Here is a 27477-nt window from a genome sequence, read left to right as displayed (position 1 = left end):
GGTTGTTGTGAATAATGCTGCTATGAACATGGGTACACAAATATCTGTTTGAGTTCCTGCTTTCAATTCTTTTAGGTATATACTCAGAAGTGAAATTATTGGATCATGTAATAATTCTGAGTTTAATTTTTAGGAAGTGTCATTTTGTTTATTTTGGATTTTGGTTCATCTTACCTTGATATGGGGCCCTTGACTGGGTTCCATTTTCTGCCCTTGGTCTTTTCAAGAAGAAAGCCATTAGACTTTATTCTGTTTATTTTTATTTTTTTCTCATTTCATGACTGGAAAATAAATGAAAATGCATACCATGGGAATAAGTATAAAAATGGGAATTAAGACCTACTCATTCCCTATGCCAGGAAAGTGTTTTATTACAAATGAGGTATTCTGTCACAAATCAAGAATTTTGGTTGTCTTTGAAAGAACCCATAGTATCAAATACAAATGTAAAAGTCTGTAATCTCTCAGTTGTGCAAGCAACTCCTTTGTTAAATAAAACATTACCTTGAAATCTTACACAAAAATTATTACATTATTTGTAGGAATGTAAGATCCATTTCCCTCCAAAACTAAAATAAAAATTGACACCACATCTACCACCCCATTTAATATGTTCACATTACAGATGCAAAGGCAAATACCAAAAACTTCAGTGATAAAGGGAAGTGGTTTAGAAGGGAAGAACAGGTTGTATTGTTCATGTAACTATGATAATATTCTATGTCACAAACTAGTAGGAAATCATATATTTGGATATGCAATAATAATCTCTAATTCTGAATGGGAGGGGAGACATTTATTTGAAGGAATTCTAATGCCATACTATCAAGCAGATGTAATTATACTTGTAGCATTTTCAATACAAAAATGACAAAACAAATTTTTGTTTTTAAAGAAAAATTTTCCTAAGAAATTATCATGCATCTCGTATGTACAACTGCATATCTTAAACACTAACAAATAGCTTAAACTCAGAACATGTAAATAGTAATATTCATTCACCCCTTGTAACATATGTGTGAGGCAACCTCCTTTTACTATTCTTTTTTCCCCCTTTACCGTATCATGTTCCAAAACTGTTTGGTGGCAGATAACAGGTTCAGTTGGTTTCAGTTAGGAGTGCAATCTGAGAGGATGGTATTTTTCTCTGCCAAGGCTATATGTTATATTTTTATTGTTATCTGGCAAGTATGGGCCCCATGCTGGGGATTTTTCTATGGGCTTCCCAGGTGCATTCTCAGGAATCAGCCATCAGTGCTATGGTTGATCAAATTCTTCAGTAATTCTAACTCATTATTTAAATTCCTATTGTAGCTTTCAAAATTACGTATTTTATACTTTAAAAGGAATTTTCAAAATTTGTTATTGGATGGAAAAAAACATCAAAAACTTTGAAAAGATGAGACTATATAACTCTCCATAGCTAAAAAGAACAATAAAACATACAAGATCTGCTCAGGAAATACATGGGATTAACATGGCTCTGAAGCAACTAACATCTTTTCCATTCCCTCTGCCACCATTCTCATTTGATTTCAAAAGGACTTTCACAAACACCTTGTAACAGTTTCCTAACTGGTTTCTATGTTTCTAATCTTCCCTTCATTTCAGAAATCTTATGCATCTTTCTTCACTCATAACATTCCCAATGGAATCAAGTCTAGATATTCAAGGCCATCTAACTAACTACAGGCTACCTTTCCAGATTCTATCCACAGCGAACTGGCTCTGCTCTGCTCACATGCACCAATCAAGGGAAACCGCTCTGAAGTGCAGGCACACTCAGCACCTGTTCTCCCATCACTGAACTGGGATCCTGGAGGCCTTCACCTTGAAATACCCATCATACTTCTCTGTGAAGACTGAGGAACTTAGGGGAAGTTATCAGTCTCTTTCCTTGGATAATTGTATCAATAACAACAACAGAGCAGGCACTTACAACTGATAGTTCCCTCTCTGGGTGGAAAATAATAATATTACAATCAAGGTTCTATTAACCTTTATGATCATCTATGTGCCAGGCATTATGCTAAAAAGTTTTGGGGCATTCTCCCACTGAATTCCCATGAGGTCCTGTCAGTTGAAATTATTATACAAGGAAGTTACAGCTTGTGTTGGGTTTGATTGTAGAAGCAGGAATATGACAGATATTGGGTAGTGCTAGAATTGCCCTTGAAAATCCCTTAAGTTGTCATGGATTTGTGTATATAAGCCTACACAACTATATATGCATAAACATGTAAAGTTACATACAGCACATAATAAAATATATGTAAAGTGGAGTGTAATTGTGTGAACCTGAGTCTTTAAACACTACGACACACTCAAAGATTCAGGTGGAAACTGAACCCAGCCAAGGAAACAGCGAACTTGGGCCTCTCACCATCTCTTCCAGGCCAAACATGCTCAAAGAAGAAAGGGTCGGAGAAGAGCCCATACTCTTTATCATGTGCTAAGGAAACAACACACAAATCCACAGTGTGGGCCTCATTTTCCAGGTTAGGAGCAAACAGGGGCTCAGCAGAGTTGAAGAAAATGGCCCCCGGTCCTGGCAGCTGTTCTAACTCCCAGCCTGCTAGAGGTGTGGCATGTGGCCCCTTAGAGCTGCCCTTGAAGTTGCTTCCCACATGCTGCCTTGACCTGTGCTTGATCAGCTGTCCTCCCTCCAAAACAGTGGCTGTGTTGAGCATTCGGGCCCTGCTGACTCACTGCCCAGGGCACTAAGGACGCAGCCCTGAGGAGACGTCACAGCTAGGCTGCCAGAACTCAAGCCATCTGGGTGTTGGTTGTTATACAGGTTGGTTCTTCCTCCTCTGTGCAGCATACTTCCCCCCCACACCCAGAAAACAAAGGACTCTTCTGCCCATCATATTTCAGTGGCACTAGGCTAGCTTCCTTTTCCAGAAGGAGAAACTAAGGTCCTATAACTTTCTTGACAGAGCTAGGAAAAAAACTGAGACTGAGTATTTCCAGAGAACATACAATTTGAATCTCAAATTGTTAACACCACTAACACCAGATGAGATCTTTTTTAAAAAAAAAAAAAACACCAGAAACCTATGATATGGGAGGACAACCACTGACACTGACAGAGCTGAGAACACAGACTTCTCAGTGACTCAGGTCAGGGGACGACTGGGGAAACGAGGGCCTGTGGCACACAGCACAGCAATCAGTGGCAGAGCTAGAAGCAGCCTGAGAACCTCAGCACACAGTGCTACACCCTGCACAGTTCACAGCTTCCAAACGGAAGAGGAAAACATCTCGTGGAGCTCAGGATATAATCTGTTGCATGATTACACATGTCAAGAGAGCCAGCAAAACCAATTAAAGGAAAGTCTTCAAAATATATTAACTGTTTTTTAAAAAAATTATTTATTTATTCTTGGTTGCACTGGGTTTTCGTCGCTGTGCAGGGTTTTTCTAGTTGCAATGAGTGGGGGCTACCCTTCACTGTGGTGCATGGCCTTCTCTTGCTGTGGACCTCAGGCTCCTGGCACACAAGTTTCAGCAGTTGTGGCTCACGGGCTTTAGATGCTCTGTGGCGTGTGGGATCTTCTCAGATCAGGGATGGAACATGTGTCTGCTACATTGGCAGGCAGATTCTTATCCATCGTTGTTGTTGTTCAGCTGCTCAGCTGTGTCTGACTCCTTGCAACCCCATGGACTGCAGCACGCCAGGCTGTCCTTCACCATCTCCTGGAGCTTGCTCAAACTCAAGTCCATTGAGTCAGTCATGCCATCCAATCATCTCATCCCCTGTCGTCCCCTTCTCTTCCTGCCTTCAATCCTTCACAGCATCAGGGTCTTTTCCAATGAGTCAGCTCTTCACATCAGGTGGCCAAGGTATTGGAGCTTCAGCTTCAGCAACAGTCATTCCAATGAATATTCAGGGTTGATTTCCTTTAGGATTGACTGGTTTGATCTCCTTGCAGTCCAAGGGACTCTCAAGGATCTTCTCCAACACCACAGTTCAAAAGCATCAATTCTTTGGCAGTCAGCCTTCTTTATGGTCCAACTATCACATCCATACATGACTACTGGAAAAACCATAGCTTTGACTAAATGGACCTTTGTCAGCAAAGTAATGTCTCTGCTGTTTAATATACTGTCTAGGTTGGTCATAGCTTTCATTCTTTTTTTTTTTTTTCATTTATTTTTATTAGTTGGAGGCTAATTACTTTACAATATTGTAGTGGTTTTTGCCATACATTGACATGAATCAGCCATGGATTTACATGTGTTCCCCATCCCGATCCCCCCTCCCGCCTCCCTCCCCATCCTGTCCCTCTGGGTCATCCCAGTGCACCAAAGAGAACAGCACTGAAACAAATATACTATCAAGGGTGAAACAGATCACCAGCCCAGGTTGGATGCATGAGACACAGCTTTCTTTCTAAGGAACAAGCATCTTTTAATTGCATGGCTACAGTCATTATCTGCAGTGATTCTGGAGCCCAAGAAAAAAAGTCTGTCACTGTTTCCATTTTTCCCCCATCTGCCATGAAGTGATGGAACCAGATGCCATGATCTTAGTTTTTTGAATGTTAATTTTAAACCAGTTTTTCACTTTCCTCTTTCACTTTCATCAAGAGGTTCTTTAGTTCCTCTTTGCTTTCTGTCTAAGGGTGATGTCATCTGCATATCTGAGGTTATTGATGTTTCTCCCAGCAACCTTGATTCCAGCTCGTGCTTCATCCAGTCCAGAATTTCGCATGGTGTACTCTGCATATAAATAAAATAAACAGGGTGAAAATATGCAGCCTTGATGTAATTCTTAACTCCTTTCCCAATTTTGAACCAGTCTGTTGTTCCATGTCCAGTTCTAACTGTTGCTTCTTGACCTGCATACAGGTTTCACAGGAGACAGGTAAGATGGTCTGGTATTCCCATCTCTTTCAGAATTTTCAACAGTTTATTGTGATCCAACAGTCAAAGGCTTTAGGGTAGTCAATGAAGCTGAAGTAGATGTTTTTCTGGAATTCTCTTGCTTTTTCTATGATCCAACAGGTGTTGGCAATTTGATCTCTGGTTCCTCTGACTTTTCTAAACCCAGCTGTAACATCTCAACCTTCTTGGTTCACGTACTGTTGAATCCTCACTTGGAGAATTTTGAGCATTACTTTGTTAGCATCTGAAATGAGTGCAATTGTGTGGCAGTTTGGGCATTCTTTGGCATTACCCTTCTTTGGGATTGGAATGAAAACTGACCTTTTCCAGTTCTGTGGCCACTGCTGAGTTTTCTAAATTTGCTGGCATATTGAGCGCAGCACTGTAACAGCATTATCTTTTAGGATTTGAAATAGCTCAACTGGAATTCCATCATCTCCATTAGCTTTGTTCATAGTGATGCTTCCTAAGGCCCACTTAATTTTGCACTCCAAGATGTCTGGCTCCAAGTGAATGATCACACCATTGTGGTTATCTAGGTCTTTAAGATATTTTTTGTATAGTTCTTCTGTTTATTCTTGCCACCTCTTTTCAATATATTCTGCTTCTGTTAGATCCATGCCATTTCTGTCCTTTATTGTGCCCATCTTTGCATGAAATGTTCCCTTGGTATCTCTAATTTTCTTGAAGAGCTCTCTAGTCTTTCCCAGTCTATTGTTTTCCTCTATTTCTTTGCATTGAAAGCCTTAAGAAGGCTTTCTTATCTCTCCTTGCTATTCTTCAGAACTCTGCATTCAGATGGGTATATCTTTCCTTTTCTCCTTTGCCTCTTGCTTGTCTTCTTTTCTCAGCTATTTGTAAGGCCTCCTCAGCTAACCCATTTTGCCTTTTTTGCAGTTCTTTTTCTTAGGGATCATTTTGATCACTGCCTCCTGTACAATGTTATGAAATTCTGTCCATAGTTCTTCAGGCACTCTGTACCACCAGGGAAGCCCTCACAGTTAATTTTTAAATAGCTTAAGGCAATACCCCAACACGTGGTGCTTTGGATTTTCTGTTTGTTTGGGTTGGTTTGGTGATTTGGGGTAGCATGTGGAAATTCTTTCTTCTTTGGGGGGAAGGGACATTTTTAAAGGCTTTCCCCCCAGCTTTATTGAGGTAATAAAAGGTAACAGAGGTTTACTGAGGTATAATTGACAAAACTGTATAATATTTAATATGTTCACTATAACGATTTGATTGACACACGTTTACATTGTGAAAGGATTCCCTCACCTACTTCATTAACACATCTATCACCTCATATACTTTTTTTTTTGGATGAGACCATTTAAGTTTTACTATGTAAGCAACTTCAGTTATACTATATTTCAGTATTGTGTAAGCAACTTCAGTTATAAACTGCAGTCACCATGTTTTACATCATATCCTCAGAACTTATTCATCTTACAGGCAAAAGTTTGTACTCTTTTACCAATCTTTCCCTATTTCTCTCACCTTTCAGCCACTTTTCTACTTTTTGTTTGCATGAGTTTGACTTTTTTTTGTTCCACTACAAGTGATAACATGCAGTATTTGTCTTCCTCTGTCTGACTTATTTCACCTAGCATAATGCCCTTATGCTCCATCCATGCTTTCACCAATGGCAAGATTTCCATCTTTCTTATGGATGAATAATATTCTGTTGTACATATATTCCATATCTTTATCTACTTTTATCCATTGACAGACACTTAGGTTGTTTCCATATCTTGGCTATTGTAAATAATATTGCAGTGTACTTGGGAGTGCAGCTATCTCTTTTATATCCTGCTTTCATTTCCTTTGGATATAAACCAGAAGTAGAATTCTGTACAGTAGTTCTATTCTTAATTTTCTGAGGAACCTGCATACTCTTTTCCATAGTGGCTATACCAATTTACATTCCCACCAAAGGTGCACAAGGGTTCACTTTTCTCCATATCCTCGACAACACTTGTTGTCTTGTATCATTTTGGTAATAGCCATTCTTATAGGTGTGAGGTGATATCTCATTGTGGTTTTGAAAACTTTTAATAATTACATGCTTTTTTTTCCTTTTTTTAATTTCTCACTATTTATGGCACGTGAAGTTGACTTCCCATTTATGACAGTGATATAAAATATCTTTTTGAATTTAAGTGAAAATGAGAAAATTTAAACACAACTATTCCTAAAATAACAATACCATGGTACTTTGACAAGGTAAAAATTATGATGGTAATATGAGTGGGGCAGAACTCGAGGAGACATTGGCATATGAAATAACTGCACATCTCTTTTCAAAGCTTTGATCACTGATCCCAAGAGAAACTCCAGGGAAGGTCAAAGGCCAGAGTGTCCTATTTAACGCATTTTCCATCCAGATTCTCATGCAAGAAAAGCCCAAAATGTTCTTAAGGTGCTCCTAGCAGTGGATCTCTTCCCCATCAACATAAGGCACATGTATTCAAGAACACTTATTCATTTACCTAAAGTTACCTCAATTGTTCAGAGCAGTGATCTTCAAAGGTAAGTTCACACAGGCCCAGGTTAATGCCAGAGGATCCGTGAGGCATGACAAGAATGGAGTATCTATTTGTATTTATCATGTCTAAAATATAGAAAAATAATTTTACTAATGATTAATATGTAGACTGACAATAGAGCAGATGTCTATTTTATAATTGTACATATTTTGGGGTGGGACACTAAACACCATTTATGAATAGGATGTTCAATTAAAAAAGTGTGATTACTACCAAATGTGATAAAGGGGTTGTTAAGACTAAGACTTGCACTACTGGTGTGTTTGTGAACTGTTTGCTCTAGGCACTCTTGCTCTCTCCCCTATCTATCCCTGAGTGCACGAGGGTAGAAAACCCTGAAGACACCACCCTTGATTAAACATGTGTGTCCAAGAGGCAGCCCTCACATGGGAAGGATCATAGGCTATTTCTTACAGTCCTTGAAAAGTGAAAGTGAAAGTCACTCAGTCATGTCTGACATTTTGCCACCCCATGGACTATATATAGTCTCCAGGCCAGAATACTGGAGAGGGTAGCCTTTACCTTCTCCAGGGGATCTTCTCAACCCAGGGATCGAACCCAGCTCTCCCACATTGCATGCGGATTCTTTACCAGCTGAGCCACAAGGCAAACCCAAGAATATTGGAGTGGGTAGCCTATCCCTTCTCCAGGGGATCTTTCCCAACCCAGGAATCAAATCAGGGTCTCTTGCATTGCAGGCAGATACTTTACTGAGTTACCAGGGAAACCCTGATACAGTCCTTTGGAGATCTCAAAATGCAACCATCTTGCTCCAGCTCCAAATTTCAAAAAAGAAAGAAGACCTAAGCCACAAATGGACTGGGTTCCCAAATCTTCCTAGTATTCATCTATAACTCAGAGTTAATCTTTCTATAAAATAATTTATAGTAATCCATTTTCTTAGAAAAGATCTATTAATACTCAATGTGGCAGACACAGACATTTGCGATGACATACAGATTATAGTGCTGTTATAATACTAGTGATTAAATGGAACAAAAATTTAAAAAATTATTTTGAACCATGTGATAGGTAGAGAAATCAATGAGAATGTAAAATAGAAACTTTTGTGAAGACTTCTGAAAAGACTTTCTAGTCTCCTTGAAGGACAAGAAAGAGATATAGAACTGGCTTTTTCTTGTCCAAGTTCATTGCAAAATTCACAGTTTCTCTTCCTTGATACAGAGTATCCCTAGTATACTCCCTTCACTTATATTCATGATTCGCATCCATTTGTGGGTTGGAAAAGAGGAAAAGAATAAAGTCTCATTTGATTCCAACAGAACTTCACCCACCAAAGTGATTGTTCACTAATATAGGGGTCTGCTTATGTTAAACTTCTTCTTATCTTACTCAAAAATTATGTCCTCAACATACCTCTAAGAGATAAATTGAGCTGGTGCTGGGAGTCAGGTACATATTGGTCCTCATGGATATATATATATTTTTAAAAAGCCCAGTGGTTCACAAGCTAAGATCCCACTTTGCTAGAACACTGTTTAAATTTATAATGGACAGAGATTATAGGGGTTCTTTTTGAGGTCTTCCCTTAGGGCCCCAGGCAGGATGATAGTTCCTCCATGTATTTGAGCCGCACCCACATCATTGTTTGGGCTATGTTGCTCTTCCCAAAGAATTTAGCATCCATGGGACAATGTGGAAATTTATGAATATTTTAAAGTTTCATCAACACATCATATAGGTGCTAAAACAGGCTGGAAATTCATAAAACATAGCTGTAACCATTTGCAGAGCATGACATTGGCAGGAAGACATAAGGGAAGAGAAATCTCTCTCTCTGTAGTTTTCACCTACCAACATAAACACTAACAATAAAATGCACACAAGTTCATATTGGGGTCTGACTGCAAAAAAGAGCCTGAACCTGCAAAAAGAATGGCGATGCTAATGATGGCAGCATAATAATGCCATGTCCCATTGTCCTTAACAACTGGTGAAACTGGGAGTGGGAGTTGGTGGGGGAGGAGAGCGAACAAACTCTGTTGGCCAAGACCCTCCCGTCCATTTGCCAGAGAGGCCTTCCCTGACGAATCAGTCACAAGAAGCTGCCTCAGTCACTGCCATTACTATCTCCCATCTTCTGATTGGCCTTTTCACTAGCACTTTGCATTGGCTAAAGTGGCTGTTTATACTTTGTTTCCTTGTGCTGTATGGTTTTTGTTTCTCTTCCCTAATAGAATGTGAGCACCATGAGAGCAAGGGACTTGTCTATCCAGTTCATCCCAAGATCTCCAGTGCTGAGAACAGCGCCTGGTCCCAGGAGGTGCTCAGTAAATAAATGTTGACTCAACAAATACCCTGAAATAGCCAACAGATGATACAGGCAATCAATAGTGTTTATAAAGTAGATAGAAAGGACTCAGTACATGATGGTTATTATGGTTTTGTTATTATATTGCTGTTAGCTGGAAAAAGACCCTGATGCTGGGAAAGATTGAAGGCAAAAGGAGAAGGAGGTGGCAGAGGATGAGATGGCTAGATGGCATCACCGACTCAATGGACACGAATTTGGACAAACTTTGAGAGATAGTCAAGGACAGAGGAGCCTGACGTGCCACGGTGCATGGGATCACAAAGAGTCGGATACGACTTAGTGACTAAACAACAACAAGTCAGAAAGATCACCTGGTCTCTAGGATTTGCCAGCATGCTTTCCCAAACCAGTTCAAGGAACTGGTTCCTTTTGCCTCACCCTGATCCTAGAAATAAAACTTGATTCCAAGCCTCCAAGCTGCTTCCTACCTGTCCTCAGCCATAGCCCCAACATCTCTGTGCCTTTGACAAGCAGGCTTAGAGCTATGATCCATGCATGGTCTCCTTTGAGAATACTGGGTGAAGAACCCCCACAGGCATGGCCTCAGCTTTCTTTGTTCACACTGTTTGCTTTGAAGACCTTAACACGGTGCTGGGAAATCAATACCCAGGGATGCCGCCAAACCTGCATATGTCTCCTGATTCTCCTCTGGGAGGCTCAGCTCACTCCAAAGCACTGATAAGTCGTGAAATGCCCAGCTCTGTCTGCAAATTAAGCCCTTGTAAGTAATCAAGAAACACCGAGCTTAGCGTGCCATGGATTTTCCATCGCAAGTGTCATTAGATGAAACCAAAGTACGCATTACAGGTTTGTGTAACGAACAAGCCTCAAGTCAGGTTTGCCGTGATATGGTTATCAGTCATTGCACAGTTAATTATTTAGGAAGGCACTTTTTACAGTGGGTTTTCATTTAAGTTTAGCCCCTTGATGTATGTGGATAAAAATGACTAATCCATTGGACAGTGCTATCGTACTTGTGCATCTATCACTATCAGGCCTTTTTTCATAATTGGTTTATTAATTATAGCATCTTAATGATCTGTTTAAAATAAATAAACCATTTGCACCATTTCAAAGGTATTTTGTGAGGCTCAGCTGATATTAAAATAGCACAAGCCTTATGTGCTTTTTCAGCAAGTGACCTAATTAGTTAATAAAGTAATTGAATATTAAAAAGGATGTTGCAAGTGATTAAAATTTAAGAGCCTTCAGAATGTTATTAAAGCTATAAATCATACATCACTGTTTTAATTTGCATAGCCACAGAATTACTAATGGTCCCACGTGCACAAGGGGCTTGGCAATTAGTCCTTTAACAAAATGTTGGTGATGCTGAGGTACCAAATTCTTTCAACCTCTTTTGATAGCTAGGTAGAAACCTGTTTTTGCTAGACTAAATATCTAGCTGTTTAAATTGCTTGCTCCCTTTTGACAGGTATAGGCATTCATTCACTCAAGAATGAATTGTCCAAGAATTGCTAGGTATTGAGTATAAGGGTAAGCAAAACACATCTGGTCCTAATGGCATTTATATTCTAGAGTTAGTTGGGCAGAGATACTAGTCAAAAACTTCCCTAAATTCATGTTTAATTACAATAGGTGATAAGGAGTTATGAAGGAAAAGTATAGGATGCTCCAAGGGCATTTTGCTAGTAACATCTGACCTCAGCGGCTAGATTAGGGACCAAAGACTTAATTCCAGGCAAATGGCCTGCTGGGAGCTCTTGTTCAAGCAGGAAATCCCTGATGAACCTGCCAGAGGCACGTAGGAAGGACTGGCTGAAAATGCTGGTTATTTACTCAACAGCTGCCATTCCTTCCTGGCTATCGGAATCCCAGTTCTGTTTGAGTATGGGACTAGTACTATGCTCAAGGAAAGCAGGCCAAGGCCTAGGGATAAATGATGAGAAATCTAAACCAATTGCTGCAATCCCATTGCCCTTTGCCTATGATTGGTTTAAGGTAGATGTGTTCTGAGGAACTTGAAGAGCCTTTCTGGAAGAAATTTCCAGAAAGGATAAGGAGGTACACAATACTTTTGGATGTTAGCATGAGTAGTGGTGCTGCTTGGAGCTATAGCAGCCAAACTGAGACCACGAGGGGAAAGACAAAAGAAACAAAGCCACACACACACATGAACACATTCCCTAAAACTGAGGCCTAATATTGTTGAATTGCTGAACTGACTCTGGAAACTTTGGACATCTTAAAAATGGACTGCAAGGAGATCCAACCAGTCCACCCTAAAGGAGATCAGTCCTGGGTGTTCATTGGAAGGACTGATGTTGAAGCTGAAACTCTGGTACTTTGGCTACCTGATGCAAAGAGCTGACTCATTTAAAAAGACCCTGATGTTGGGAAAGATTGAGGGCAGGAAGAGAAGGGGATGACAGAGTATGAGATGCTTGGATGGCATCACCAACTCAATGGACATGGATTTGGGTGGACTCTGGGAGTTGGTGATGGACAGGGAGGCCTGGCGTGCTGCAGTTCATGGGGTCACAAAGAGTTGGACACGACTGAGCGACTGAAATGAACTGAATATGTGGAAGAACACACTTGAGTTGGATATTCTGTTACTTGCTGCTTAAAGTGTCTTAACTGAACCAGAGGGTTCAAAAATGAAGATGATGGAAGCTAAAAGACAAATTAAGAGGCAAATACAACTGTCAGATGAGCAGTGATAAAATGCTGAACATGGTACTGTGGAACAAGAGAAATGGAAAGTAAAGTCACCCAGGCCAGACATCCTGGAGTGTGAAGTCAAGTGGACCTTAGGAAGCACTACTACAAGCAAAGCTAGTGGACGTGACAGAATTCCAGCTGAGCTATTTCAAATCCTAAAAGATGATGCTGTTAAAGTGATGCACTCAATATGCCAGCAAATTTAGGAAACTAAACAATTGGAGTTTTGGAAGTATTGGAAGGTTTTGGAGTATTGGAAAAGGTCAGTTTTCATTCCAACTCCCAAAAAGGGCAATGCCAAAGAATGGTCAAACTACCCTACAATTATTTAGCTCATTTCACATGCTAGAAAGGTAATGCTCAAAATCCTTCAAGCTAGGTTTCAACAGTACATGCATGAACCAAGAACTTCCAGATCTACAAGCTGGATTTAGAAAAAGCAGAGATCAAATTGCCACATTTTTTGGATCACAGAAAAAAGCAAAAGAATTCCATAAAAACATCTACTTCTGCTTCATTGACTACACTAAAGCCTTCGACCGTGTGGATCACAACAAACTGTGGAAAATTCTTCAAAAGATGGGAATACCAGACCACCTTACCTGCCTCCTGAGAAACGTGTATGCAGGTCAAGAATCAACAGTTAGAACTGGATATGGAACAGACTGGTTCAGAATTGGGAAATAAGTACATCAAGGCTGTATATTATCACCTTGCTTATTTAACTTAGATGCAGAATACATCATGAGAAATGCCAGGCTGGATGACTCACAAGCTGGAATCAAGATTGCCATGTGAAATATCAACAACCTCAGATATGCAGGTGATACCACCCTAATGACAGAAAGCAAAGGAACCTCTTGATGAAGGTGAAACAAGAAAGAGAAAAGGCTAACTTAAAACTCAACATTCAAAAAATGAAGATCATGACATCTGGTCCCATCACTTCATGGCAAATAGATGGGGAAAAAATGGAAACAGTGACAGATTTTATTTTCTTGGGCTGCAAAATCACTGCAGATGGTTACTGCACCCATAAAATTAAAAGATGCTTGCTCCTTGATAGAAAAACTATGACAAACCTAGACAGTATATTCAAAAGCTGAGACATCACTTTGCCAACAAAGGTCCATCTAGTAAAAGCTTTGGTTTTCCAGTAGCCATGTATGGATGTGACAATTGGACCATAAGGAAGGTTGAGCACAGAAGAACTGATGCTTTCAAACTGTGGTGCTAGAGAAGATTCCTTAGAAGCCTCTGGATAGCAAGATCAAAGCAGTCAATCCTAAAGGAAATCAACCTTGAATATTCATTGGAAGGACTGATAGTGAAGCTCCAATACTTTGGCCATCTGATGCGAAGAGTTGATTCATTGGAAAAGATCCTGATTATGGGGAAGATTGAGGGCAGGAGGGGAAAGTCGAGACAGAGTATGAGATGGTTGGATGGCATCACCGATTCAATGGACATGAGTTTGAGCAAACTCTGAGAGATAGTGAAAGGCAGGGAAGCCTGGTATGCTGCAGTCCATGAGGTCACAGAGTCACATGACTTAGCAACTGTACAATAAGAACAAAGAACAGAGCTAAGGCATTGTAGATACAAAGTCAACAGAATTTGTCAACTTACTAGTTATCTAAGGTGCCAGCTAAGAGTAAATGCCATTCACTGAGTATTTTCTATGTTCCAGGCTCTATTCTGAGCACCTGACATGCAGTGTCTCATGTCTTCAACAGCTCTATGAATTACTGTTGGTTGTCACTATGTGTGGATCCTGTTTCATGCCCTGACTTTTAAAGTCAATCCTCATAGCCTCTATTACCACCAGTGGGCAAAAGCAAATGACTCGCTTCAGACTCCTTGAGAGAACTGCTGGCTAGATTGCCCCTTCTCCCATTTTTTGCTTCATAGCACACATGGGGAAATGATAATATTTTAAAGCACACCCTAGGGTAAATGTGGAGAGACTTGGGCATCTCTATGGGACTTGGCAAAAGCCTTCATTACTCTTTTTACTATATAATTATAAGAAAATAAAATTCAAAATTTAGGGAAGATATTAAATAGTGAATTTGTGTGAAATTTCTAAAAAATAATCTCTTTAATTTTTAATGAAAATTTTGCATTTGTTTTTTATGAATATAGTTTTTTAATATCAGATTTTATGCTTGAAATAGCAATTCCTGATGAAGACTTTAATTTAATCAAGACTTTCTAATCATGGTCTCTTCAAATTCTTGGTAGTCATTACTAACAATAAACTTTGTTCACACAGGTGATATAAATGAAAGTAAAAAACTTTCTGAAACTCTTCCAAAATTTTTTTACATCGTTTGAGTCATATTTAAAGAATCTAACAGTTTTTTCCCTTACATTGACAATTGCACTGTCGAAATTCCCTGAGATTGTGTGAATGAATTTAAAATCTTTAGGAACTTTCTCAAAGTATTTTAAAATAATGATAATGCTTTAATTTGTACACCAGTCACGCAAAGTTAGAATAGTTACTAAGCACAGCTAGCTTAGATACCACTGAAAGGGCACGTCAGTTACCAACAGAAGAAAGAATCCAACATGTGTGAAGACAGAGGCAGCGCTGTGCCTGCCAGGAAGGCCCCGCCCCTCCGCACTCCTGTGGAGCTCCCAGCTGTCTCCACCCTGGCCTGGCGCCCCACTTCCTTCAGGGCTCGCTTCACGTGCAACCTGTGCCCCTGCACGGGGCCCCACACTTAGAAGGCCCTTGTGCTTGGTTGAATGCTCTGTGGTCACCATCTTGAAATGAATTTTGAATCTGGAGCCCCACATGTTTGTTCATTTTTCAGGGAGCCCTTCAAGTAATGTAGCTGGCGCTGGCATCTGGGACACCTGGAACACCAACTCTTTCGGTAGCTAACCTATGCCTTTGTCCTCATGATGGGCAGTGGCAAACAGATACCACTGGCTTTGAGATGTGAAGCCACCTCTGAGTTGCTGCATTCAGCTCCCTGACGGGGAGCATAACAATCCAGATGTCACTGGGCCTGTCAGATTTGATGTTCATATAGCCATGGGCCACACCTTTGTACCTTTTTCCATTCAGCCACCCTGATAGAGCCATTAATGCTTGTGGCTGGAAGTGACTGGCCCACAGGTTCCAAGAACTGAGAAGGCTTCAAATTATATGAGTCAAGGTGCCACAGCTTACCATCTGGGCAGTCCTGTGCAGAAAGTCCCCAGGCATGTTACTTCCTGATAAGATCTGTGACCTGAGATAGATCTTCTAGGCCCTTGTTGAAATTTTTTCAAAATAAAGAGTTAGCATTCAGTTTTGAATACTCACTTAATGCAAGAGAGCCTAGATTTGAAGTATGATCACTGAGGGTCACATCCTGGAAGGAATAATATGGATGGTAGATCTAGAAGTAAACATTCAGAATCCTTCTCTGTGCTTCCTCTGCCATGAGAGGGTTTAAAACAGCTTTTCCCAACCATTTCAGAGTTGGAATCTCCATTTGACTCTTGGTTTGGTGTCATAATGTTGGTCTCTATTAAAATGACATACATTAATATTTAAGGGTATATTAATGTGACTCTCTCTCTCTCTCTCTCTCTCTCTCTATATATATATATATATATATATATATATATATATATAATTTTCTAAAAATAAAATAGTTGTGAGCCAGTCAGGACAGATGACTCTTAGTCAGCCCAGGACAGAGCAGCTTCTGCCAAAATACTTTTCATGGAGCAACAGTTGTGTTCAGATGAACTCTGGGGATAGGGAGGAGGAGTGAAATGCCTTGCTAAGACAACTGGACCGGGCGAGGGTAGGAAAGAGACCATAGGCCTCAGATGCATAACATGGAGTTTCAAATGAACTAATTGCTTTCTGCCCTCAGAAACAATGAGCATATAGCAAGCATCAGTCTTAGAACAAGGCCATACAAATGGAATCCTAATAGATCAGTCTTAAGGAAATACTATTTTCACACTATTTCATGTAACACTCCCCAGTCACAAAGTCTTACTGATCCGGCAAAAATCATGCAATGAGAACTTTATAGATGTTCCTGGCATGGAGGCGTCTACTTTCTCTTTACTATGAGTCTGCGTGTGTGTGTGTGTGTGTGTGTGTGTGTGTGTGCGCGTGCGTGTGTGTACGTGCACGTGCAGTCATTAAAAGTAGTTCTTGTGGTTAAAGTAGTCAGTGGATCCACATACAGTGGAAGAAAGCTGATATACTGCATTCCCATTTCTTATGTTTTGATTTTCTAATCTAAGTTTTTCTAGTAGTCATGTATGGATGTAAGAGTTGGGCCATTAAGAAGGCTGACTGCAAATGAATTGATGTTTTTTGAACTGTGGTGTTGGAGAAGACTCTTGAGAGTCCCTTGGACTGCAAGGAGATCAAGCCAGTCAACTCTAAAGGAAATTAGTCATGAATATTCATTGGAAGGACTGATGTTGAAGCTGAAGCTCCAATACTTTGGCCATCTGATGCGCACAGCTGACTTATTAGAAGAGACCTTGATGCAGGGAAAGATTGAAGGTAAGAAGAGAAGGGCACAAGGATGAGATGGTTGCATGGCATCACCAACTCAATGGACATGAGTTTAAGCAAACTCTGGGAGATGGTGAAGGACAGGAAAGCCTGGTATGCTGCAGTCCATGTGGTCACAAAGAGTCAGATACGACTGAGTGACTAAACAACAAATCTAAGTAAGTCTTCTGGCCCTTATAAAATGGTCTGGCCCTTTTGCTACTAATTCAGGGCTTTCTAAGGATGATGAGAAACCTACCCAAGTGGGAAGACCCAAATGGCACTGAAGTAACACAAGTGGTCGCAGTAAGAATCCACAAAGTAATGAAGATATAAGAAAGAGAAAGCTATTCACTTTCCAACCCTTCTATGTCCCTGATAGCTTCATGTTTCCACGTGGCTAAAATGTTATGCTCTGCCTTATGGTATATTTGAACCCAGATCTTTGTATGAGAAAAGATTCCTGGTGGGGCTCATCTCCGGACCTTGGGGCAGGGACTTGGGACTTCACACTCAAAGAACTCACACACAGACTGGGATTTTCTCCCAATGAGACTATGCTCCCTCTCATAGGTCCACAGAGGACTGGAAGCTGTCCATCATTCAACCCAAAGTTTACAAATGTACACATTTACAACTCTTTGATATTTCTTTACTTTTTAAATGCATTGGGAGCCTCAAATAATGGAAGTGGCCAGGCTCCCTCTCAACCCTGAAGAGGCCCATGTGTGTTGCTGTGTGTCCTTTTATGTGTATTTGTCCTCCAGTGCACATTTTCATAACTGGATTGGATGTAACATGTTCAATTAATTAAGGAATACATTTTTATTACTAGCACCACTATTGGTTACATCTTGATCTCCATAAGGAACTGGCTGACTGGGGAGATCAGCGTGCACTGGCTCATGACTGGAGGGGAAGAAAGATGTTGTGCAGTCAAGACATCTGCTTTGCAGCTTTGTGCTTTGTTTATCATAAAACGGGTGATAATGATAAGGATGTGTAAGAAGCACGGTGTTAATGATAGTGCCAGTGGAGAGTGTGAACAAAAGCCATGACTTTGCGCAAGAACTGGATATAAATTAAACCCCAGATTGGTTCAGACTATAGATTTTATAGTTACACATTTATGGCTATTAGAAAGACTATTAGAAAGACCTTTGCTGCTGAAATTCCTGCAAGAATAATTTCATCACTTCAAGTATGAAACTCCCTAGTCACTGATCCCAACTTTTCCCATGGAAGCAATTGTTAGAATATTGTTTTGGCTGACTTGGCCATTTTATTACAGAACAATATGTTTATTATGTAAGACATGCAGTTTATATCCATGCATTTATTAACACATGGGAGGATATCGATCACTTGTGGCTCAGGAGGTCTTTGCCTATAATCTGAATATAAACAGTTTAATTTCAATTACTGAGCCCAGGTTGGATGCATGAGACAAGTGCTCGGGCCTGGTGCACTGGGAAGACCCAGAGGGATCGGGTGGAGAGGGAGGTGGGAGGGGGGACCGGGATGGGGAATACATGTAAATCCATGGCTAATTCATTTCAATGTATGACAAAAACCACTGCAATGTTGTAAAGTAATTAGCCTCCAACTAATAAAAATAAATGGAAAAAAAAAAAGAAATAAAAAAAATAAAAAAATAAAAATTCCCAGTGGGGGGGAAAATAATAATAATAATTTCAATTACTGCCTATTTATTTTTATGTGTACTTTCAATTTAAGGCAAATTTCCCTAATTTGCATTGATGGTAGTAACGCACAGCTTCCTTTTAAGTATTAGCTAAAAAGTGAGGCAATGTGTAGAAAAACATCAGATAAATAAAAATACAGTGGTCTGCTTGGGATAATGGAAAAATCATGGAGATGCTCTGCAAATGACCCAAGTCTTGGAAACCATGGGCTATGTAATAATAAGGAAGATGTACGTTTGGGGTTGGGCTTCTGATAGCGATGATGGCCATACAGTCATCCTGGAGACCAGTGCCAGAGTGTAAAGCTGCTGCCTGGGGCCCCAAGAGTGTGCTTTTCCACGTGACACTAATTGGCCCACACAGGAGTGAAACCATGACCCTTCCCTCATTAACCACATGCTCAGACCAGCTGAGCTAGCTCCCTCTGGGTCACTGGGGTCGCATGTAGGAAATTACCATTCCAGTGCCCTGTGGTTCTCTTGTAACCCCAACTAATGAATGTCCCATGGAGCCCAATGTCATTCCTGGGGGAACACAACACTCTCCCAGCGGTGAAGAAGTTGATGATATGCTCAAGTTTTAATCTAGGGAGAAACAACTGAGGAGGTGCTGAGAACTCAGGAAGCCTGGGAACAATCTTTCAAGGTCTGTGTGCTAGGAAAAAAAGGATGACAGCATTGTGCTGCGTCCACTTGTTTGCCTGGTCTCAGGACGAGAAACACAAGCACAGGGAAGTGAACAAAGCAGCTAAGCGTCACACAGCAAGCTTATCATAGCATAAATGACACTAAATCTTGCCGTCTGGGCTGAGCACTTTGTCACCAACCCTATAAGATAGGTGGTATTATCCCTATTTTAGAGATGAGGAAACTGAGGTTTAAAAACCACTAGTGAGCATCTAAGATAAGGGCTCCTTCTAGGATTGTCATATTCTGGAAACTTAACACATCATCCAGTTGAAGGGAAATTTTACAAGACAGCTTGCCAATCTTTCTAGGAATACTATAGGCCTTCAGCTAATCCTTTTCTCCTGCTTTAGCACATCCAGAGTTTAGCACTGAGAAAAGTTTTGTTTTGTTTTGTTTTGTTTTTAAATAAGATGAATAAGTCAAGACCTACAGAAAGCATTCTTAGCAGGTTTTGGAGAACACTGGAAAGAAAGGGGTGGTAGGCTTTCTACATGCATTCTGAGGACTTGGGAAAGATCACTAGCTTCCCCACCTGCTTTTTAACAAGGTTGATAAAAACCTTTGGCACTTCCAGAGCCATACCAACTGGTAGGTGAAACGAAATACCACATGGTCCTCATTTGGCAGCCACTCTTACCATAGCTGCACCACTACCCTGGGGGTGCCCACCGCCACAGTCTGTTCTGCGAGCCACGAAGCCCCACGGACATGTCCACTTTCAGCCAAAGAACTGGGCAAAAGGAACTAGACATGTGAAAAACCAAAAGCTCTTAGTTTAAATCAGCTCTCTGGTTTCTGATTAATCTAAGGGGATTAACTCCACTTGTCCTCAAAGCTTCCTATTCAATGCCGGAGAAATTTGATATGTTTAAGGTACAACTGGCTAGCAACAAACTTAAGAGTCAGAGAGACAGATCCCAAATTTGCCATTTATTACCAGGGGAGATGTTGGTAACTTATTTAATCTGTTCCAGTTCCCTCTCACACATATTGGGGATAAAATCTCCCCATTGCTGTGGTTTTTTCTGAACAAGGTAACGTATGTAGTAGGTTTGGCACTTGTATATTCCTCTTCACCATAGGCTGCTGGGAAATTATTCCTTGATGGAGAGAGAACGTGGTCTTTTGAAGGCCCTGATGTGAAGTGCTGGGAGATTTACCAGCACTTCCCACCTATTTCTCCTGCTCCCAGTGCACAGCCTAAAACACCACACTTTTCCGTGTCTATTAGAAATTTTCCTTGCTTGCAGCCTTGGTCTGGAGGTTTTATTCTGGTTGTGGAATCACAAGAGAAATGCAACCTGTCTCATAAAGGAGCATCAGGCATTAACACTGGGAGAAAGTGAATTGTTTCCAAAAGCGAGACAGCAGCTGAGAAATAGGGGAATCAAGTCAGTTTTCCTGAAGTAATCTCCCGCCAGCAGGCGGGAAGGGGCCAGGTGGAGTTGACAGCAGTCTGAGAAGAAATGAGGAACTCCACCACGTGAGAATAGCAACAGACTCCCTAAAATAGTGGACACTCTGCCGTTTCTCCGTTCCTTAGGCACTTTCACTGGCTGATGGCTGCCGTCAGGCTTCCTTAGCTTCACATTATGGAAACTCAGCAGTGGTAAGAGACGGTTGTATTGCCACTTGGGTTGATTACAGTTTGCTTTTCCTTGATTATCTCGGTTCAGACTGGTGAATGTTTAACAGTAAATGGTAGAGTAACTGGAGATCCGGAGCCTCAGGTCCTTCTAGGAGTCTTCACTTCAGCAGTTCTCTTTAAGCTACTGCCATCTAGTGGTAGCTGAGCAGACTGACATACCCTTCACTCCTGTCCAAGGAGAAAACGGGGCTGGAGAAAGCACTTGTTTCTCTTTGCCACTGCCATCCAGAAAGCAAGAGGAGAGTAACATGATAAATCTCATTCCACTGGCCTCCACTCCCTGCCAGTATTTAACCACCACTGTGCATTTTGTAGGTCAAGCTAGCAGACTCTTCTGACTTTATTTTGATTAATGAGGACATTTTTATTTAATCACAAGTCTTTGAGATGTAAAACAAACAAGCAAGTGCCAGGACTGGAGCTTGAGGGTCTTGCTTCTCTTTTCTCCACTGTGATGGCTACAAACTTCCTGTATGTCAACTGTGCCCAACTTAACGGATCCTTTGAAAGCAGGGAATTGGGTCTTGACAGTTACCTTGAGGTTCCCCCCTCTAAGAATCAATGTCATTTTTGTTTGTCCATCTTATTCAGGTGACTCAGGGCTAGAAGCACACAGAGGATGTCAAGTAATCAATGTGGCAAATCTCTGGGCAGATCAACTTTCTGTATGTGCACAGAGGAGCCGGTGGCAAATTCAGATATTCCTGGAAGTGTGTCAATCAGTGAGATGTGGTAAAATCCTCCACGGGGAGCTGAGTCAATGGTGATCTCAGCAGGTCGTGAAGAGAGTGGATTAACACCAGTGAGCTATTAGGTAGGATAAATTCACAGGGCAATGACCATTGCTTGGGGCTTAGAGAAGAGAATTCACAAACGTGGGCCAAGTTCCTTTTCTAAGTGTGAACTTCAAATAAACTTGGAGGATAATGATCTAGATATGCGTACTTTACTAAAGAAAAGGCACAAGGTTACAACAATGAGACTGCAGAAGGCTTGTGATGTGTTAACTTTCTAGATGGGTGTCTTCATGGGTAACAGGCTCCCCTGCCACCTCCTCTCCACCCATCCCTCCTCAATTAGCAGAGACAAAGCAGCCAGTTTATTAAGATAATCATATTTATTACAGTCTCCAGACTCCCATATGACAAATACCGAAAGCAGAACATTGCAAACTGACATTACTAGCAGCAACCCTTCATACACAGGAAGGGTTTAGGTGAATTTAACAATGAGGAGTAATTTTAAGACAAGATTAAAAGTCATGGTTTTTCTTGTAGCAGCTGGTATATGAAGAGTGAAACTATTAATACACAGAGTCATCCAGGTTTAGTCTTGTCTAAAAAACAAGGTAATAAGTCATGGTGTGGAGGGGTTTCCCCAGGGCTGCCAAATAGGAGGCTAATGCCTTTAGATGTCAGGTTGGAATAAGCAAATCACTTTTCAAGACATCGCTTACTATCTGCTTTACTGTCAGGACAACAGAAAAAGAACTGGACAGCTGCCCTAGAGCTTAGCTCACACATAATTCAGCCAGTCATTGTTTCAGTAACACCCCTAAATTTTTGTTAAAGAACATTTTCCCCCCACAGCTCTAAAAACATAACATCAGACATTTGCTCCAAAGGATTAAAAATCAAAAGCAATTGCAATGTACTGGGAATAGCTTTTATAGCTTTCCTGTGGGACAGTTCCTATCTCTTCAGAGAATGTTTCTAAAGAAGCACTAGCTCTGGTAGCTTATCAAACTACTTTTTATTCTAAATAAATAAAAGACCAACTGAAGGTCTCAGGTGTACTTCTTTTTTCCCCTCCTAGATCTCCAAACCATCCAAAGCCATGTCTTGACAGACAGCTTTCATTTTTATTAGAGGCGTGCAAGAGAACTTACAAACATTTGAAACACACTCAAAACACCATGAGTAAAGGAGGCCCACCCTTTCCTCAAAGCCCAGGAAACGATGGAGGAACCCCAAAAGGCTTATCTTAAATCCATCAACTCAATTTGCCGGGAAGTAATGACAGACCACCCACCTTTGCAACACAGGCCTCAATGAGATTTTCTTTCTTCACAAACACTAAGAAAAGCCTTCTGGGAGTTGCTACCCAGAAACACACAAGCTGATGAACAGAAGCTACTGAAAAGGGGTCGACTGCATTCTATATCTGGCATAGGAAAAGTAAAATTCAAACAACTGCAAACCATTCTGTTTATACCATGACACTCTTAGATGAATCTTGGTCTTCCCACAGCAACCATTTCATTCATAAAAATATATAAAGGATTAGAAAGCTTTGGGGCAGCACCAGTGACAGCTAGCTGTCTTTGAATAATTTAAATTTGTTCCTAAAGGCAAAAATAGGAGAAAATTTAAAAAACTAATTTACAGAACAGATTCTATTTCATGATTTTGCCCATGTCTGCTGCTATGAAAATAGTACAAACAGAAATACAAATATCCATTCTGCATCGTTAGGTTCCTTCTCAAGGGGTACAAGCAGTACACCTAGGTTTGTATAAGGCTTCTGAGGCTGGGACTGATACTCTCTAAAGGTACTCCTGGACCTTTTCACCATGAGGATAGGTAAAGCCCTTCTTCATTCACTAACGACTCTAGCAAGGACTCCTATGCATCTTGACCTTAATGATAACAGCTTCTAGGTTTTCTGACTTGACATGCACCATGCAGAAGGAGGAATCAACTGGTCTAAGGCCACCTGCCACTGACAACTCTAGCTAACCATCTCACAAACAGCCCACCTCTATCATAACTGGTCTCTGAAAGAAAGCAGAAATACTTCCTAAATACCAGCACAAACAACCTAAAGTGCAGCCTCTCCTAGTGGTGAAGCAGTAGAACCAACTCTGTGTACAAATAATGGCCCATGAAATCGTCCTGGGGGTGAAGCCACACCTTCCATCTCTCAGTCCCGTGTTACTTTCTAACAAACTTGGATACCCCTGAGAAGACCTCAACAAGTTCATAGGTCTGCCCTGAAAACAGGAACACTTCTCTAGAGATTACTCTGAAGAACTTCAGTTCAATGTTAAAAAAAATAAGAACTAGAGACTCAATCTCAAATCCCTGGAGAATACCAGAAGCCAGTTGTGGTGTATATCAGCTGTTTAGGGCCCCCTTGGTGAGCTGATGGGGGGCCTCCAGAAATCTACCGTTCTGGTTGTTACTTCCCCTTTTTCTTTCCTTGCCTTCTCCTGAGGAAGACTTCAGTTATTTCCATAGCAATTTGTTAAAAATGTCCTAGATGATCACATTTTTGAGCAGCATACACATTTTTAGAATATATTTTTCCTTCGTTTTGAAAAATTTCTCCAATAATAAAGAAAAGGCAATAATTTTTAAAATTTACTTCTCTAAAATAATGATTATCATGTTTTGTACAAAACATCACATTTACTAGACAGTACTCATCCCAGAATCACTGTCCAAACCAATAAATGGGGGGGTGGGTATGGGCACGCAAGACAGATCGCACACAGGTTTAAAATAATTTTTAGAGCCATAATTGTTGGGCAGAAAAGCAGTAAATCAATCGTTATGTGGATACATGAAAATCATATGTAAACAAGGAAATAGGCATGTGTTTAAAATAAGGTTAGATTTAATCAGGCACTACAATCAATGGACACTGATTAATTTCTCCTTTATTGCGAACATCTAGTAACTATTACAGCTTCCAGCTGAGGGACATAACAGACAGACAGATGGGGACAGTCAAACAGGGGAGACCGGTAAAGGTGGGGTACCTGACGATTAACAAGATGACTGATTTTAGAACATACTACTTAAAAAGATTCAGACTGGCAGTGTCCAAAGATAAGTGTTCACTTGCATGTGTAAACTAGAACCTTTCTAAATGTTTAGTGCATCTCATCTGGTTCTAAAGAGTATATTTAAAACCCACTTTGAAACAAAATCAAATAAAACAACTTCCACAGATTCCCTTTCAAGGATGTGCTATTTTTAGATTCACATCCTTCCTTCAGTGCTGGCATATAAACCCCCCAAAAAGTGCAGGGGAATTCCCTCTCATCACAACCAGAAAAGAGTGGGGGCTGGGATGTGGGAGAGCAGCAAAAAAATTGTTACTTTTCTTTCACTAAAGATATTCTTCTGAGAACTTCCATTGTCCCTTAGAAGAAAGGAATGGAACATGGAAAGTAGTTCCTGAAGATGTCACTGCCTTCTGATGACAAGAAGATCATAACTGTTAACACCTACAGAGATTATGTTCTTATACTATATAGCACCTACTCTGCTCATGAGACAGTGAACTTCTAGCAAGCAATGAAACAGAGTGAGTAAAGATTACTCATGGCACTTACATATGCTAAAAGACTGTAAAACGCCTTCCCCAGAGTCTTTTCCTCAGTACCCCTGTGAGGTAGGTGTCTGGTGGGGAAAACCTGAGGCACAGAGGGGTTACTCTGCTCTCCTCTCACTCCATGAAGAGCCAGAGGCCCAGCCAGATGAAGGCCCAGGAGTCCCAGCCCAACTCTCTGAGCGTGACTCACCTGCTTCTCAGAAGGCTCATTTAAGTTACACAACAAATACAGCAGAAGAAGTTTTTCTTTTCAAACATTTTAACTAGTGAGCTATTTCTCATTCTCACTTTGAATGTAAGATATCTAAAATAAAACCTAACATAAACTAACAAAACAAAAGGTCAATATTGCCTAACAGTCTGTGTCGAGATATAGTCTACTTTGCACTGGTGATTGAAAAAGCATATAATTCAAGTAGAAATAGTAGCAGGTGGTCTGGTGTTCGGTTACTCAAGCCGGGCTGAGTAACGTGTCCCTTAGAGACACCGCTGTTGTACTTTGTGAGAACCTCTTTGGCCTGACACAAGGGAATAAAACTCCACCCCGGTTTCATGGAAAACCATCCTGAAAGACACTCAGGACAGGGCCAGCCCTGCCCAGAAAGGGTACTCTCAGCCACATGATGTGTGTGTATGCTTGAGTTCATGCAGAACTCTTTGCAGCCAGTCATGAAAGTCACAGCCTCCTGCTATAAAGCTCAAAGGACAGGTCACACTATACACAGAGGAGCAATACGCAGGTACATGCACTAGCACCATGCCACAAAAGTGAAAGAAGAGAAGGACAAGAGCATCCTACAGTCCCAACTGGTACACCATCTGCAGAAACTCCCTCTGGCAAGAGGAAAACCAACAACAAGGTCCCCTATTTCTTCCCATAACATGGAGCGGGATGAAGACACATCATTCATTGGAGCATGCCACCCACCCAGATTTCACTCTTACATAAATGCGTAGCCTTCTTATATCTTACAGATATTAAGAGATAGCAAAGTACATTCCTCGATCAAGAAAGAAACTTAAAGGTTAGTTACAAGGTGCGGATGCAGGGCTCGGGGTGATTTATACTGCTACTCTTAGATACAAGTTCATGAGTACTCAGGGCACTAGCTTCTAGAAATGAGATCATTCTTCCTGCGGAGGCTTTCTCCTTCCCATGCTATAGTGTCTGTGAAGTTAATTCAGTTCATACCATGCTCCCCAATTCAAGATCTTATATTTGGTTTGAGTGTATGCAGTAGACCATAATACCAAATCAGATGCATATACCATGCTCTGTACAGCTTTTGCTGTGATATTAATGCAAACACCCACCACCCTCTCAAGCCCTGTTTTCCCTTTAGGACCTCATCTCCCAGAGGGCCCGAGCCTGGCTCTATGCTCTGCACATGCTGGACCAGAGGGATCACTCCAACTCAGAGTTACACTGGGATACTAGGATACAGCATAGCAGCAATTCATGCATTGTATTTCTAAAACCAAAGCTCAAGTGAGGCTGAGCCAGTCACTGTGCAAGATGAACCAGCAGGACGTTCTCGCCTCGAATGAAAATCTGATTTATATGTCGAGTGAAAACCTGCTGGTAATCCACTTTGGGCTTTCTCTTTTTCTTACGGGACTGGCCCCTGGAAAGGGTGGTAGCCCTGGAAAAGGTACCCCCCGCACTGGACCCTTCTGTCCGTGTAGTCCTCCCTGACAGCTCTGACCTGGACTCTTCCCTTGCAGACGCCTGCAGGGAAGAAGGGATGGAGCGGGAACGCCTGCGTGAACTCCGGTCGGTGTCTCCTCTTCCCCACACCGAGGCCACCTTCCATGTGGATGTCTGGGAGTATCTGGAGAGAGTGGAGTCTTCAACTGCAGACTTAGAATCTGTTTCCTTCTTGGAAGAATCTTGCAGTTTTAGTCGATCAAAGAGCTGCAAGGAAAGCAATGACAAGTATTAGCCTTCTCTTCAGTTTTCAACATCTCTTTTTTTCAATATACAAAAGAAAGACTAGATTCCTTAATCATGCTCTGTAGACTGTTTGCTTTGCAATTTTAAAAAAGTTAGTAACAAATTTTCTATTTCTAGCCATAACTCAGATAAATCAGTAAGTATGTCAAGAGAAAAGGTAC

General features: G+C 41.0%; 1 protein-coding gene across 4 annotated transcripts in view; it reads right to left on the bottom strand.

Annotated features, from left to right (window-relative positions):
* The window catches only part of LSM11 (LSM11, U7 small nuclear RNA associated), a 47939-nt gene that overhangs the window by 13264 nt on the left and 7198 nt on the right, over window positions 1-27477 (bottom strand). The window contains exons 4-6 of one of the 4 annotated variants that reach the window (XR_011486952.1): window positions 27069-27277; window positions 7380-7501; window positions 175-281 (exon numbers count right to left, since the gene is read on the bottom strand). Coding sequence is in view for 3 of the 4 variants with exons in the window: in XM_020891429.2 (XP_020747088.2) it covers window positions 26867-27277 (411 nt within the window). In the remaining variant the exon portion in view is untranslated. Of the gene's footprint in view, window positions 1-174; window positions 282-6052; window positions 7502-22119; window positions 27278-27477 lie in introns of those variants that run through there. The other 3 variants (XM_070465717.1, XM_070465718.1, XM_020891429.2) reach the window with 3 other exon arrangements.

Source organism: Odocoileus virginianus, chromosome 3 (assembly GCF_023699985.2).
Source record: "Odocoileus virginianus isolate 20LAN1187 ecotype Illinois chromosome 3, Ovbor_1.2, whole genome shotgun sequence".
Lineage (NCBI taxonomy): Eukaryota > Metazoa > Chordata > Mammalia > Artiodactyla > Cervidae > Odocoileus > Odocoileus virginianus.
Note: the sequence above shows the minus strand (reverse complement) of the source record. Positions and strands in the feature narration are given on the sequence as shown.